The sequence below is a fragment of the Lepidochelys olivacea genome, assembly GCF_965140295.1.
Source record: "Lepidochelys olivacea isolate rLepOli2 genome assembly, chromosome: 14".
In the NCBI taxonomy this organism is placed as follows: Eukaryota; Metazoa; Chordata; order Testudines; family Cheloniidae; genus Lepidochelys; species Lepidochelys olivacea.
Window position 1 is genome coordinate 43,633,839 of NC_140424.1, and position 16,756 is coordinate 43,650,594.

The window sequence follows — 16,756 nt, forward strand, 5'->3', positions numbered from 1 at the left end:
TTGCTGGATTTGCAGCAGCCATGGCTGCTTCTGCAGAGAAGAGAGGAATTTAGTTTCCTTTTACTGTTCTCAGAAATGGGCTGATTCTGAACTTTGCACACCAAACAGGCGTTTTCTATGTATACATTGTCTCATGTTACTCTTGTGAGTCCAGAAACACCTTGTGGTCTCAGCTGGGAAAGGGAGGCTCTACCACGAAAGACTGTGGAGTGACAGCACTGGACGCTGTTGGTCCCTGCAATGGTGCAGCACAGCCACCCTGCAGAACAGTTGTTGGAAAACAGCACCTGCCACATCCACAGCCAGCTCTATACAGCATTTCTTCCCGCCGTCGCTGGGTCACTGTGTTGTGGGACTCCGGAGGTCCCTACAGCCTAGCTCATGGCAGAGCTCTCTGCAGCAGGTGGTTCTGGGAAAAAGCACTGTGGTCTTTCAGTTTTTAGAGAGGGAACATCCTAGAGTCATACGCCCCCCTGAAAAATACCAATAACTGTGGCAGTGACCATCTTTTATTCTGCTTAATGTTTGCCCTCTGTGATTGATACAATAATATCTAAATAGTGTCTTCTAAGCCATGTTCTCACAGGTCATCAGGGTACATACACATGATCTGTGACAGAGGAAGAGCGAAAACAGGTGGCTGGAATAATGGCGGCCTGAGTCACTGCCTGATTCTCATCAACTGCAGCATGAAAACATTTTGATATCTTGAGCCAAGGGCTTTGCATGGGGCACAGCTGGGCTTCTTCGCCTCCAGCTAACTTCTACAAAGTCCTGATCGGCAAAGTTATTCCAAGTGACAAAAAGGGCTGGTGGATCTGTGTTGCTTCCAGTGACATATGAAATCAAGTAGTTTTCATTGCGAGGGGTTTTTAATCCATTTCTCAGAAAATAACCTGCAGATTCGGACCAAATTTTCAGATTCCAGAGCGGTGGATTTATCTTTGGGGGACAAACACTGTCAGTAAGAGCCACTGTCCCTTGCCAAGGAAGTGGAAGTTCCTATGGCTCTTTGGGTTATAATCCGTGAGTTAGACTCTAATAAAATCCAGCTGGGAGACATTCGGACTATTATCAGAAGAGATTTAGGGCAAGAAAGCGACGAATAGGCCCTTACTAAAGAAATCATTTTTGACAGTAAAAATCTTCTCAGTTATTGTCCTGTCTATTATCTCCTTTTTAAGGGAAAGTTCATCAAGAATCTTTTGTCAAGGTCACTCTAGTGCTAGTTGGGGGGAACCTCAGATTTCCTTGACTCCTGTCAGTGTGGTTGTTAGCCAGCGTTTAGTACACAGACTACATTGCTAAAGGACCCTCTCCAGATCAGGGTGAAGATCAAGTCAATCATGCTGTCAGAAGTCTTTGATATACTGACTATGGTGAATTGTAACTTACAGTGCTACACTTGAGTGGCTTTGTCCTTTTCTTTCCAGGAGGATCCCATGGGTAGTGCTTTGCAATTTTCTGTCTGCCCTGAGGACGTTTTCATGCAGGCTGCCACAAGCTTCTATTCTCAAGTTAAGGAGAAAGGTCTCTGAGCTGCTTTTCCAAATTTTAAAACAAGACATTCAATTGTGCACTTTGTGTTGGGAGGTTTCATTTTGAGGATAAAGCAAACATGATAAGTAAACATCATAGTGTGTGGCAAGAGTTCATGGGCATAATAATTTAATCCAACCTTATCACTGCTAATCTGAAGGCTAAAGTCCAGCCCAGCCCTATTCTTGGAGAAGGGTGACTCTATAATTTATGGGAAATTACAAAACAGCTTTAGGAAGTCCTGTATTGTGATTGGCCATTAGACATCATGTTGTGACATACATTGCAACCTCTCGCAGTATCTTTGGTGACCACTGTATTACATTGATGAAAGGTTTATGTATGATTGTGTCTTCCTCCCTGGGGGAGGGTACCACAAGTCCTCCAGGAACTCGAAAGGGTGTGTGGGTGGGAGAGGGATTAAGGGGAGTCACTGAATACTGTAAACAGCCCCCAGAGGTGCCAGCTGCTTCAGGTCTCCGCTCCTGTGATAGGGCCACACGGCCTCCCCTTTCACACACACCCCACACCCTGCGCAGCCAGCAGAAAGGGGTGTCAAAGCTTTAACTGAATGAGGGAGGTAGAGAGTGTTCAACAACTCAACCTTCTTCAGAATACGCTGCGTCAGGGCCCTCACGGCCGCCCATGTTTTAACACAAGCGTAGTAGCCTGGGGCAGGCACAGATTGGCAGAGGAAGTGTCTTCCCAGTGCGGGGCTGAGGTGGGCCTTAGCCCCCCTCGCCACGGGGCCCTGCCCCATCCTCCTCCTCTCCCCCCGAGGACCCACCCCCAGTCAGGCCTGAAGCCGGCCATGGTAAGAGCCCAGGGGGGCCATTTCAGATTTTGGTAGGGGGGCAACTTTAACTGTGATTCCAGGAGCTACTTAGGCACCTGAAAACTACAGAGGTTTTTTTGCAGATTATTACTTAGAAATTAGCTGACAGGACACCGTATCTAATTCCTATTAGGGCTGTCGATTAACTGCCGTTAATGCCTGCGATTAATGCACAGCACAATTAACGCGTTACATTTTTGAGTGCACGTTCATCGCAGACCCTCTGGGCAGGAAGCAGTACTGACGCCGGGCCCAGAGTCGGAAGGGGCCCCGGCCAGCCCGATCCCCTGGCCGGCTAAGCTGCCTCCACCCCTGCCCAGCCTCATCCCCAAAGCCCCGCCCCTTCTCTGCCCCAGCCACGCCTCTTCCCCAAAGCCCCGCCCCTGCTCTGCCCCAGCCCCGCCTCTTCCCCAAAGCCCCGCCCCTGCTCTGCCCCCACCCCGCCTCTTCCCACCCCTGCTCCTCCCCAGCCCTTCCCCCGCTCCCCTGAGGACTCCAGCAGCAGTCGGGTCTGCACTCACCGGCGGTGTGAAGTAGAGCGACCCGGCCCCAGCCAGCTGTGCACCGCCGGCGAGTGCTGGGGGGTGGTTCCCCCTTGCCCCCCAGTCCCGAGTCCAGAGCGGGCTGGGGCCAGGTCACTCCAGTTCCCGCTGCCCCGTGAGTGCAGGGTCAGGCCTGCCCTGCAATCACCAGGCGGCAGGAAGTGGAGTGACATATGGAGTGACAAATGGAGTGACAAATATCCCTCTCGGGTCCATTTACTGCGGGACTTTAATAAGGTGAACAGGAGAACACAAGCAGTTTGCCCACACGGGGACAATTCATTATTCTAGAAAATATATTAACACATTAAAACTAACGCAATGGTAAACATGACTTCGGTGCTTTTGAAAATCCCACCTGCAGTTACTTAGCAGCACGAGTTCCACTGGAAATCAACGAGTCTGACGTCGCTTCGGTTCCTTTGAAAATTCCAGCCTTCGCACCCCGTACACACGCTAACAGTTGTATTTAAATATATATCAGCGGGTTGTGGCCAAATAACGATCGGCTAACAGGATTTGAAACACCCCCATTTCCCCCCACCCCGACTCTTCAGCCAGGCATCCCCCCCGCTTTCCCCCCCCGCCTCCCCCCCAGTTGAGGGGTCTCTCCCTGGCCCTCGGCTGGGTCCCTCCCACAGGGGGCCCCCACACCGAGTTGGCCTCCTAGGAGCATACAGCCCCAGCCTAGAGCGCCTCACACGGACCTCCACAGCCATAGAGCTACGGGGAGAGCGTCACCCCCCTTCAGCCCTGTCTGTGCGGGGGGGAGGACTGGCGGAGTCCTCCAGGTCATAGAGATCAGGAGGGTGGGGGCTAGAGAAGCCCGTTTCACGGGGCCGGACAGGGCACCTCGGGGACACAGTGTGAGCCGCAAACTAAGCGCATGGTCCCAGGAGAGAGGAAAAGGAAATGAAAAGCAACGGACCAGAGAAGAGCGGGCGGATTCTCTCCCCGGCGAAAGAGGCCGGCGGGAAAGTGACGATCGGGTCCCCGTTGCCAGCATCGAAAAACGCCACCCGCCCCTCTTCATAGTCCAGATAAACCCGGATCCTGTGGGGTCCCCGGCTTGGGGAGAAGGGGGTGAGATCATCAGGGGACGTGAGAGCCCAGTACCGATCCTCACTGCACAGCACAGCCCAGATCCCCCGCTCAGGGTTAAAATCGATATCTCCCTTCCTGCTCACAGACTCTCTGACCACCCCCACAATACAGACTTCGCCTTCCTTTAGCTCTATCTCCCAGTAATGTCGGCCCGAAGTGAATCCCTCACAGCCCAGCACACAGAGCTCAGTGTCAAATCTCCCAGGGTTGTTGGGCAGATCCTGCCACGTGTCTCCCCTTCTCACACTTTTCCGATCAGCAGACACGATGAGTTGGGGATGGGCCGTGTCTGGATCCAGAGTCACGTTCACTGCAGAGAGAGAATCAGAGGGTGAGGGGCAGAGCTCAGCCCTGGGGCAGGGGTCTGATCGTGTCAGTGACAGAACCTGCCCCAGGTGGGGGGTGAATCAGAGAATCTCCCCCCTCCAGAATTTACCCAGCTCTGCAAAGGGAGCAGCGCTGAGATCTCAGCCATGTGCAGGGGGGAGTCACACCCCTGACAGAACCAGTTCAGTGACAGAGTGAAAGGATCAGCTCAGCTCAGCCAGGCTCCCAGACCCAGAGTCTGATTCTCAGTTATTCCATCCGTGTGCTTGGGGGAAAGACAAGGGGGGTTAGAGGGAGGTGGTTTTAAGACACGTTTGTCCTTCCTTTAGTCTCCTTGGCCCCTAGTTACAGGGGCCTCAGTGTTGCAAAGCAGAGTGCAGCCATAGTGTGATGCATCCTGTCTAGAGCCGACCCTTGGGTAGGGTGAATCGGGCTGACCACTCTGGGTCCCACGCTTTAGGGGGCGCTGCAAGCAGGTGCAGTCAGTCGCAGAAGAAACGAATCTGTCACTTCAGCCCCGGACCCCACACCCCCCTAGGGACGGCCCTGGCCCCCAGCATGGCCCCCCAACCCAGCCCCCCAACCCACTCCTACAATAACGGCTGGGAGCAGACTTGCTGTAGAGCCCTTATGACAACTTCACACGGACGGGGGTGGCTCCCTTGCACAGAAGCTATTTTCTGGGGACTGTTTCCATGCATATTAAGGCCTCTTTGCTCTGACAGAGCAGCATCAAAGGGCCTGACAGTCTTTCCCCATCTGCACCCACCTCTCCCCACGGATGTGATTAGAGATCCTGGCATCATAGGAGGCTCCCAGCAGATTACAGGGAATCCAAAGTCCTCCTGTATAAAACTGCTTTTTTAGAGACATCACTGGCCCCCCATGACTCTGTGTAGCTGCGGTGTGGTTGAGGACACCACACACTTACTGAATGGCTGCTTGTCTTATGCTGGTCTACCAGGGGGACTTTCCAAACTCCACACTGATGGCCCCAAGGCTATACAATGGCTAATACAGTAATGCCAACTTCAAGAGATCAAATCTCATGAGATTGGCCCAAAAATTGTGACTTTTTTAAAAAGGACTATATTGTGATTTTTAGGTCAGTCTCTTGAGTTTGAACTCCCCTGACCCCTCCCCAGGGCGTGCACATGTGACAATCAGTGTTGCCCACTCTCCCACATGTACGGGATAAGGTGATTTTGGCTCCTGCTGAAGGAGCTCTCACCCCCACATCTGCCCATCTCCTGACCAGCAATTAATCCTGTCCCTCAGGCCCCCGTCAGTTCTGTCCCCACCCAAACCCCCTCAATTCAGTCCCCCAGGCTCCATCATCACTGCCCCATCATCACCGCCCCATCAGTTCAGCACCCCTACCCCACTGCCCTTAGTTCACCCTCCCAGCACTCACCCTATCTGCTCAGAACCCACCATCGATACAGACCGCCCAGCCCCCTGCTCACTTCAGGCCCCCTACAGCTCCCAGGCCATAATAAAGCCCGCCCAGCCTCACCTCTGCTCCTTCTAGGGTTCTTCATCCTCCCTACGCCTGGGGGCTACAGTGAGGTCTCCTCACCCACCTCCCAGGCTGGCAGGGAAGGAGCCGCTCTGGGGTGGCTGACAGCGGGAGCCCCAGCCACACCCAGGGCAGCTGACAGGATTTCGAAGTAAAATTAAGCCTCGTGTTTAGAACTCTCAAATGTCGGGATATTTTTTCAGCCACAGCTCTAGCGTGAGATCATGAGTGAGTCTTAATTCTAAATTATCATAGAGAAAAGAATCGACTTTTCTGTTTTTAGGAAAGATCTGGGCAGCCACCAGTAATAACGGTGTTCAGCTCCTGTCAAATGCAAACTTGAAACAAAACCTGAACTACAGTGCTGCCAATGAGCCACCATGATTCATATGAAAGTTTTCACTCCCCCTTTGGTTCCAGAAATTTACCTTTGTCCAACCGCTGTCTAGACGACAGAGAGTCTAGAGGAAGAAAAGGGTGAAAAAGATTGAATGTCATATTCACACTGTCCATTCTCTAACACAAAAGCCAAATGAAAAGAAAACAAACTTTATGAAGTTTTAGTTAAGGAGGTTAAGTGCAATTCAGACCAATACAAACCATTACACACTCACTGAAAAATAACCACAAACATGAAAACAAAGCACATGACCTAAGGTTACATGACATACCCAGAGATGTTTTACACAGCAATTAAACACCTGTGGCTGGCCCATGACAGCTGACTTGGGCTCGGGCAATGGGGCTGTTTAATTGCAGAGTGGATGCTCGGGCCTGGGCAGAAGTCTGGACTGTGGGACCCTGTGACGGGAGAGGGTCACAGAGTCCAGGCTCCAGCCCGAGCCCGAACCTTGTGAGCCTGAGTCATCGGACACGGGCGAGCCACAGGTGTTTAATTGCTGTGCAGACAAACCCTCTGAAACCAACACATAATTCACAGACAGACCAATACACAGAAACCTTTTCCCTGATTAGCATTCAATCAACTTTAAATCTGCCCCTGTATCATTATTACTTAATAAAATTGGCTCTTCCTTCCTGACAGACCTTGTGGTCTCATTCTCTCCAGCTCTGGAGGATAAAAGGTGGAGAATCTCTAAATCAGGGGTGGGCAACGTACGGCCCGTGGCCCAGATCTGGCATGTTACTAAATTTCATCGGCCTGCAGGACCAACGCCCCCCTCCCACCGTAGGGTTGGAGCCGCGAGTGCAGACTGGCCCCGACATGGGGTGGAAGCCCCAAGCCTCTGCGCAGAGCCACGGGACTAGGCGTGCAGAGGGTGCTGCAGCACCCCCAGGTTTTGCGTGGGGGTTCCATGCCCAGGGTACCGGATGGCTGCCAGACCCCCACCTGGGGCTCTGCTCCCACCCCCAGCTGTGGTCCCAGCCTCAGCCGGTCCGCATCCCGCCTCCCCCGCGAGGTCACAGCCCAGTCTTGGCACCAGCTCTGGGCTGAGGGGGCACAGACATGGGTAAGGGTGTACGCCACGTAAAAAGTTTGGGACCACTGGCTTTCAGCACCCCCATTGTTCCATCGCTACTGCTTCCGCACCCACCGTGGGGCTAGAGCCGCGAGCACCGGCTTGGCCTGCTGCAGGGGGGACGTCCCAAGCCTCTCTGTCCCCCCTCGGGGGAGTGGCCTTGGATTGATTTTTTTCTGTGGGTCAATGGCCCATGATAGAAAAAGGGTTCCCCAGCCCTGGTCTAAAGCAAGAGAGGGACTGTGATGACACAGGAGGCCTTGCAGACAAAAATTCCAAACAAACATACTTCAGAAACAGTTAATTTAGCAGGAAGCTCAAGCGAAGGTTAACGTTCATAGCTGCTAAGAAAGGAAAACCCGCAGGGAGTCCGAATGTAGGACCCTAACCCAGTGTGTATGTGCCGCATTGAGAGCTGAGTAGGGAATTCATAGGTTCCAGATGATTAGTTGACTATCTCCAGCCACAGTTATTTTCCCTCAGACATTTCCCCAGCTCTGTCAATTATCCGTGTAATGTATGTGAGAAAATTCCCCAAATGACTGTTTATTACCTTTGAATTTCTTCATTATGGTCTCCAGAGACGCAGTTCTTTGAGAAGATTCCCAGCTTCTCCATTTCAGGTCCGAAGAAAAGGCCACTGGGTTCTGAAACTTCTCCCTCTCACATCTGAAGAACAACCCAGTGTTACTCCTTGTGGAGTCCGTTCATATTTGTGTTTTACTAAAATGTATTTTATTCTAGCGAATGGTTGTAGCTCAGCCGACCGTGGGGGATTAAATTCTCTCTGGCCTCAGGAATACGTCCAATACCAGTTTGACACTACAAGCTTCCCCTTCATTTTGGTGAGACCGACATTGGAAAACTGCATCCAGGTCTGGTGTCCCCATTTTAAAATGGACGTTGAAAAAGTGGAGATGGTGCAGAGAAGACCCACAAAAATGATTTGAGGGCTGGTAAAAATGTCTTGCCCTGAGAGCACCCTGGCACTTGAGTGTGGGGTATAAATACCGTCATGGGGAGAACAGACTTGGTACTAAAGGGCTCCTCAGTTTAGCCAACAAAGGCACAACAAGGACCAATTGCTGGAAGCTGAAACCAGAGAAATTCAAATGGGAAATAAAGCAGACATTTTTAAGAGTGTGGGTGGATTAACCTTGGAAGAAACTGCCAAGGGAAGTGGTGGATTCTCCATCTCTTGACAGGGGCGCCAGAACAGGGGGCCATGGCCCCATCACTTTTATAAGTGGTAGAGCTCTGCTCTCTCCCTTTTTACCTGCCTTAAAGGCAAGTGATGGGGGCAGGGGGTGAAGAGGAGCGAGCAGGGGGCAGGGCTTTGGGGGAAGAGGTAGAGCAGGGGTGGGGCCATGGTTTGGGCACCGGTGCCCCCCCCCTCCCCACTTCTAGGGAGCTTCAGGCGTTACTGTCTGTTGATGTCTTCAAATCTAGACTGAATGGCTTTGTGGAAGGTGCTTTAATCAACACACGTTGGGATTTAGTCAAATACAAGTTACTGGGCTGAACACAGGAATAACGGAGGGAAATTTAAGCACCTGTGATAAATAGGCACCGACTCTGTGGGTGCTCCAGGGCTAGAGCACCCACGAATAAATAAATAGTGGGTGCTCAGCACCCACTGGCATCCCCACAGATCAGCTCTTCCCCCTGCCTCCCAGCGCCTCCTGGCCGCTGCTGAACAGCTGATCCCCAGTGGATGGGAGGCGCTGGGGGTACAGGGGGTGCAGCAAGTTCAGGAAGAGGCGGGACAGGGCCTTGGGGGAAGGGGTGGAGTGGGGGCAGGGTCTGGGGCCAAGCAGAGGTCGAACACCCCCAGGGGAATGAGAAAAATCGAAGCCTGTGCTGTGATATACAGGAGGTCAAATGTGATGATCTTACGGTCCTTTCTGGCCTTCAACTCTATGCATCTATGAAACTCAGTAATACCATGTGGCAATGGGTTCCACAGGTTAATAATGAATTGTGTTTTAAAAAAAAGTATTTCCTTTTCTCAGCTTTACACTAGTTGCCTTTCTGTTACACTGAGCATCCCCTTGGTCTTGTATTGTGAGTGTGGGAAGCAGGATCCCCTGACATATCCTGTACACTATTTAAGGGAGATAATTAGTGACAATCCTTGTGGTGATGTAGACACCTATTGTACCAGCACCTGGAGTGAGATCCACTTATCCATTTCAAAGATAATTTACGTTCTTATTTAGCTCTTTGGATACGTACAATGGTCAGACCACTAGCACAGGGGTTCTCAGCTTACAAAGGCTAGTGTGTGTCCACTCCACACTTGAGGGAGTGGCAAACTACTTAATGACCTTGCACTGCCCAAGGGAGCAGAGGTGGGGTGTTTTTCCGCAGTACAGCTGCCTAGCCAGTTATTCCCATTTCGTAGTTGTACATTTGATCTTTCCTTCCAAAGTGCAGCGGTTTGTTTTTATTGAATGTCCCCTGAAATTGATGTTAATCCTTCCTCCCTCCGCCCTTTGTCTCTTGCGTCTCTTTAGACCGTAAACTCCTTGGGGCAGGGACTGTCTCTTACTACGTGTCTGTGCAGCACCCCGCATTTTGGGCCCTGATTTTGCCTTGAGCCTCTAGAGACTGCTACTGATAATAGCACATTACAAAGTCTTTAGAGCAGGGAATGTCTTTTCCATCGTACCTGTTGCCACGCCAAGCCCACTGATTGAACTCACGGCATAATAAGAAACAATTAATAAACAGCTCATTGAATAGTCAGCAGTTGGCTCTGACTTTCCATCCCTACCAATCTAGGTGGAGTTTGGAGTCTATGACCTCGAAATGAAAAATGCATTCTCCATCCCCAATCCCCTGAGTTCTCCATTCCACCAGCTACACTATAAATAACAACCTTGCTTGTAGGTAAATAACTTCTCAAGCTGGTCTATTCTGGAGTCTAGTTAAAATGACAAGAGCCCCAAGATTAGATTTAACGGAGAGAGATTGGGAACCACCCCCACACTCTGCACTGCTGGACCACGGTCTCATGTTGAAAATCAAGTCTCTGCCTTGTGAGGTGAAAGGGACAGTGAGAAGGAGCCACCTACTTGCTCAAGGTGCCTTTGATGTCCTAGAGGAGAAAGATAAAAGGAAATTCAGTCCCATATCTCAAACTAAGTATCCCTCCTGCTCTGGAGGAGACTCACTTTGGCTTCACAGTGTGAGGTTCAAAGTGAACTTATTTGTTATTTATTAATGCAAACAAAAACATTAAAGGTGTTGCCTTTTCTCTTTTGGATAAGTGCTCTGACTGCAGGATCCAGGCCCAAGGAAGTTTGTTCGTGAAGGCACACTAGCTCTTTGGGTAATGACATTTGGACAACCAGCAGGCACATGAAATCTCCCTAACACTCAAAGGTTTGGGGAAGATCCCCTCCTGCAGACTCCAGTGGGTCCAGAGGGAGGGACAACCCCAGGCTGTGCTGCCCCCATGCTGTAAACTTTCTCCCCACTCGCCCACAAATGTTCTGAAGGCCCGGCCTGTGGACTTCTTGAGGGCTGGGTGAGAACAATGAGTGTGGGGTACAGAGTAACACAGGGCCATTCACTATCCTAAGGCCCAGGATCAATGCAGGAAACCTGAGGAGTGAAGAAAGCTGCCCCCAGCATTTGGCCCTAGATAGCAGCTACAGATGTCCAGGATGGAAAGTTGTTGTTTTTCTCTTTTCTTGATTTTAAGTGTCAAAAAATGCCTCTAAATAGCATTAGAAGGCTTTTGGAATTCTAACAACTACTTACACTTTCAGAGTACCATAAGTAATGAACAGCTTCCCTCACTAACTTCAGTTGTGGCAGAAAAAAAAAACCAATCACCACCATAGCCTCAGACCTCATGTATCAATTTTAAGGCCAATATTTTCCCTTTTATGGCATATGTAGGAAGAGTGGCCAAATCAGGCATAAAATGGAAACTCTGCTTCAATCTTAGCTATTTCCATAATTAATGACAGGTTCCATCTTTTGGAGTTAGTGTTTGGAATGCAGGAATTGCTTGACTGGCTCAGACTGTAGGTCCATCTAATCAGTATTCTGTCTCCAAAGGTGGACAGTGCCAGATGCTTCAGAGGAAGGTGTAAGATAATCTGCCTCCCGCATTCTCATCCTTCTCTCTAATAGTTAGTGATTGGATGAAGCAACAAAGCATGGAGGTTTAATATCACTCTGCATATTCTTATTATCCATATAAAGATCTGATCACTTTGAGTTTTGCTAAATGCTTGGTCTCAACGACATCCAGTGGCAATGAGTTCCACAGTCTAATTACGTGCTGTGTGAAAAAGTGTTCATTGGATCAATTTTGAATTTGTCACCTTCTAATTTTATTGAAGGTCTCTTTGTTCTGGCATTAAGAGACAGAACAGAGTTTGGAGTTAGCCATTTTTGGAGGAGTCTTCACCCACTTGAATTCAAAAGAAGAATTTCTTTTCATTTAGGGCTCAATCCAATGCTCATACTCAAGAAGTATATTTCCATTGACTTTAATGGGCATTTGATCAAACCCATAAGGAAAAATAATGTATATTTTAGCAATACTATATGTTCTGACCATTCACTCCTACACTCCAAAAGGAAGAGAGTTAGGAGACTTTCTTGCCCTGTGAAAGGTTCTGGGGGTGTTTCTAACACTGTCTCACCTGCAGGAATTCACTCGCTGGCAGCTGGCACTTCTGCTCCATCTCACTGATCAGGTGACTGAAAGAAGATATTTCCTCAGATAATTTGGCAACATACTCAGCCCTCCTCTTTTCAATTTCCTTATTCAGCTCTTCCAACTGGGCCAGGAGGAGTTGCTCTTGTTCCTCCAGAAACTGGCGCAGTTGCTGAAATTCAGATACAATCTTCTGCTTCTCAGTTTCTAGCTGTTTCTGAAAGGCCGAGATACAAACAGGAAAAGCACAGGTCAAGAACAAGACTACGGAGTGAGTCATGGGACATTTTATGCACATTGCAGCACGTCATTGCAACCCCACAGAAATTAACTTCTGACATTTTATGGAGAATATACTCTGTGCTCAGTAGACAGAATATTTTCCAATAGATTTTCAAGAGTCCTAACTGGTGTTTAGAGTATGAATTTTTCTTGCATGATTCAGATAATGTGTGATCAGTGGCTTCCAGAAAACTAGATCCTTCTAACAACAAGAAGCACAGCAGGTGTGGAATTTAGAACTGGACTGGCAAGGATTATTTTCAGAGAGCAAACAATAGTGCTTCTTAGTTTGGGTTCTAGACTTGAACTGGGGAACACATGCTGTCCCTAAAATACATTTGGGCATAAAGGGCATTTAAAAAAAAAAAAAAAAAAAAAAGACTAACATTTGAGCTCCATCATTTGCTCTCAAGAGTTCTGAAAACAGATTTGGATACATAAAATTTGGCACACCATAAATCTTGGATTTTAAGCCACACAGGGACCTTGAGCACAAATTGGGCTGCTGGGAAGACCCCCTTTTGCACATGCAAATCTGAGTTTGCAGATTGCTTTGGAATGAGTGCATGTGAACTGGTCAGACGTCCACCAATTCATGCTGTTTCTGGAGCACTGTCTGGCCCTTGGTACCCTAGGGGCAAGGAAATCAGACCAGATTTGGAACCCAGATCTTCTTCATGGCAATGTCTAGCAGCGATATTAATAAGGGTCTGTTCCAAAGCTCACTGAAGTGGCCCATAGTCTTTCCAAGGACTTCCTTGTGCTTTGTTTTAGGCCCTAAGTGAGCCTCCTCCTGTGGGGCAGCAGATTCCTAGAGGAGCTGCACTGACTGTCCAGCTGTGGTTATCTCTTTTGAAAGTACAGCTGGCCAAAACATTCCAGGGTGGGGAAATTCGCAAAAATAATTGACATTTCAAAGTGGTTTCCATTTGTCAGTTTTCAAAATGAAACTTCTTTTGATTTGTTTGAAAAATATCTTGAAATAACTTTTGAAAATTTTCACATTTTTGTTTCTCCCTTTTCCTGAAGTGGAACAAAATAATGTTTATTCCCCCCCACCCCACCCCACCCCCCAATTTTTTTTTTTTAGTACTTCCTCCCTGTACCTCTTCAAAAGAGCTCCCATTTTTGAAAAAGTGGCAAAAAGAAAAAGGAAAAAACAAAGGTAAAAAAAACCCTGTACATTATTTTAGTGCACTCAGTAGAATGAAAGAGATAAAAAACAAAAGAAAGTTTTTTTAAAAACAAAATGAAAATTTTAGTTTGAATTGACACAAAAATGTTTGTTTCATTTTGAAATTTCCAGTCAAAAAATTGAAAAAATGTCTTGCAAGTTGTTTTCTACTAAACCCTATTTATCCGCAGGGAGCTTTTTTTGGGTTGAAAATTTTCAACCAGCTTTAGTTGAAAGACTAAAGGAGAAAATACTGTTAATTAAACAAATTACATGGGAATTATCAGTGAAAATATTTGGATTATTAAAGCTCTTTCTTTAATGCTGAATTTTCCTGCTGACTCTCAAAGCAGAAGAGTTTTTCTTTACAATGAGAATAAAGAAGGAATCACCTTTCACGGATGAGACTGTGTTACTCACTAGTCCTCTTACGATACTCAAACTAAGCAGTGTGTTGATAATGCCCTGTGCACATTTGCTTCTGAGTAATAATGGCACCTACCAGCAGTTCCTGGCTTTTATTTTCCCCACTCAATTTAAATGACAAAATCTCGTCTCTCTCTTTCTTCAGAATCTCCAAACGGCTCCGAATTTGGTCCTAACAAAAGAAAAACTGGTTTAGTTTTGGTTGTTTTTGGAGGATTTCCCTCCATTTATTTATATTTGCAAGAATATCAAATACATAATTAAATGGGTGAGTGCTCTAACCACTGTACAGTCAGTCATTCTCATGCTTGTGGTCTCTCTCTTTGGTCCAAACGATCAAGGGGTTAATTATTACTAAAACACTCTGATTGAAAGTAGCCCAGAGGATGAAAATGAGTTGTTTGCCTCCTACTGCATGGCTTTGGTTAAAAAGTCTGAGTCTCTCTTGCTCTCTTTTGCTTTGTGGCTGATTTGCTGCCTCTCTCGGTATAAGCTCAAAAGCTTGTCTCACCAACAGAAGTTGGTCCAAAGATGTTATGTCACCCACCTTGTCTGTCTGCCCCCTGCAAGTCTATTTCCTTACTCTAATCTCACTCTTCCGTCACTGAACCCTGAAAGTGCTCACTCATAGACCAGCTAAGATGTTACCACAGAAATGGGGTCAGGGAGCAGTCAGTGAAGGGGACAGTGTGGGTATTCCATGAGGGCTAATACATGGATTCTGAAGCAGGAAGAAAGCGAGTACCTGTGGGAACACCTGTTTTCACCCCATTTTCACCTCTGCAGTTTGGAGCCTTGACATTCCCCCCAGCACATAGCTCTCAGTCGGTGTCGAGAATGCACAGAGCTGCTTAGAGGGGGTGAAAATCCCAGGTGTACAGTTGCATGGCACATAAGTCTGTTCAGAATAGGCGACTAACCTCCTAGGTCCCTATCATTGTTGCCAATCATTGAGTTGGTAGGGTGTGTTGCTTAAATGCAATACATTATTCTACTTTAATCATCCTGCTCTAACATTGGTCACGTCTTGACAATTGTCCAGTCAGTGGTGTGTCTCACCCGCAACTCTAATCTGATTTGCACAAAGCTTTGCAGAAGAAGATTTAACAAAACCTAAAGTTCACAGGTGCACAAATATAATAAAGTAGATTGTTTAGTCTTAGTTATATATATAGGGACCACTTTCATTGCAAAAGTACTGGATATTTTAAGAAAATCCTGTAAAGCACAAAATATCGACTCTTCCAGCTTCCTAGCCCAAAAAAAAAAAAAAAAAAAAGAGGGACAGCTGCTGGCATACAATTATGAAAGAAAAAGAGGACAAAAAAAGATGACCGGAGGTGTGATCAAGACAAATGGATCCACAGAGGAAGACATCTTTTCCCAACGGGGGATCTTCTGGCAAGGAAGAGATATTTCCGAAGGCTGACCAATACAGATGAGGTTGTGTGTCACAGATATGGATATAAAATTCTTGATGGAAATGTGGACAAAGTGATTGTTCATTATTTGGGACAAGATGAAATACCTGACCAATGTGTGCCCTATAGGAATATGAGACAATATCCTTGGAGATGTCATGGTCATACATTTGACAGTACAGATGGCAGAGTTGTGGAGCAGAAACATTTAGGCCTCTCTAAAAATTGCCAGTGAAAAATAACAGACTCCAGTGCATCCGATGAAGTGAGCTGTAGCTCACGAAAGCTTATGCTCAAATAAATTGGTTAGTCTCTAAGGTACTACTAATACTCCTTTTCTAATGTCTCAGCTGCACGTAGGAGAGTGACTCTTCCCAAAAATACACAACAAAAAAAAAATTGTGTATGAAAAACAGAAAAAAAAAAAAAATCGAATCAGCCACAATGACTTATGTGGTATGACCTTCACTGTGCCCTGGAAGGCTTTGTGTATCAGTTCTGTCAGGTCCCTGAAATCCCTGTAAGTTTGGATCTTCCAGAAGCTACTGGTATTTTTTAAAGAGGTGATAATATTGAAGCTAACTACACTTCTTTCGTATGCCACATTTCAGCTCGGAGACTTTTACTTTCTCCCTTCATGTGCCTTTTTTCAGGAAAATCCAGCAATTCCTGTGGCTGCACTGATTCATGACAAGTGCACAACACATGCACACAAGAAGTTCTCATTTCTAGCAAAATATGCATCCCAGGTCAGCAACAGTTCCATTTTAATAGTACTGTGCTAGATATATAAATTTCAGCCCCTGGGCCAATGCAGAACTGACATTTCTGAGTCCTTATTGGTGTTAAAAATGGTTTAGGGCCAGAACAGGTTAATAACAGCGTGTTATAAGTCTGTTCTCATTGCTAAAATATTGTTCTTAAGGGTCCCTAACAGTATCTGCTCTTTTTTGCCATAATTTTTTTATTAAAATGCCATTCCTGCTTTTACACCATTCTGTGATTTCTTACCTTGTAATCCTCAGCACCTTCCTCTTTGGGAACCGCAGCGTGTTCTCTGTGATCTCGGGACAGGTGGCAACCCGAGCAAATGGGTATTTGATCCTTTTGGCAGATGACTTTTAAATCCTCGTTGTGTTTTTCACACACTGTCCCAACTTCTGGTTCTTTTGTTGGCTCCAGTGTAAACGTTCTGGAAGCTTCTACAATATTCCTTAGCTGTCTGTTTGGTTTGAAGTTTCTCTGGGAGAAGGTTTCTCTGCACTCAGGACAGTGGAAGTTTGTACTCAGTGCCTCCCAGCGCTGAGTGATGCAGGCCTGGCAGAAATGGTGGCCACAGTCCAGACACACTGGATCTTTAAAATAATCTAGACACACTGAACAAGTCAGTTCACCTAGGAGCTGTTGTGCTGGATTCGCAGCAGCCAT

At 47.4% G+C, this 16,756-nt stretch overlaps 1 protein-coding gene across 1 annotated transcript in view; it reads right to left on the bottom strand.

The window, feature by feature from the left end:
- LOC311531038 (uncharacterized protein) overlaps positions 1-16,756 on the bottom strand; it is a gene marked incomplete at both ends in the record, with an annotated part of 32,230 nt that extends 15,474 nt beyond the window's left edge. Inside the window, 8 exons of the mRNA XM_084648096.1 lie at positions 3,571-3,639; positions 3,796-4,330; positions 6,295-6,327; positions 7,901-8,016; positions 10,425-10,447; positions 12,012-12,242; positions 13,984-14,079; positions 16,340-16,756. Of these exons, the coding sequence (XP_084504222.1) occupies positions 3,571-3,639; positions 3,796-4,330; positions 6,295-6,327; positions 7,901-8,016; positions 10,425-10,447; positions 12,012-12,242; positions 13,984-14,079; positions 16,340-16,756 (1,520 nt within the window). The remainder of the gene's footprint in view (positions 1-3,570; positions 3,640-3,795; positions 4,331-6,294; positions 6,328-7,900; positions 8,017-10,424; positions 10,448-12,011; positions 12,243-13,983; positions 14,080-16,339) is intronic.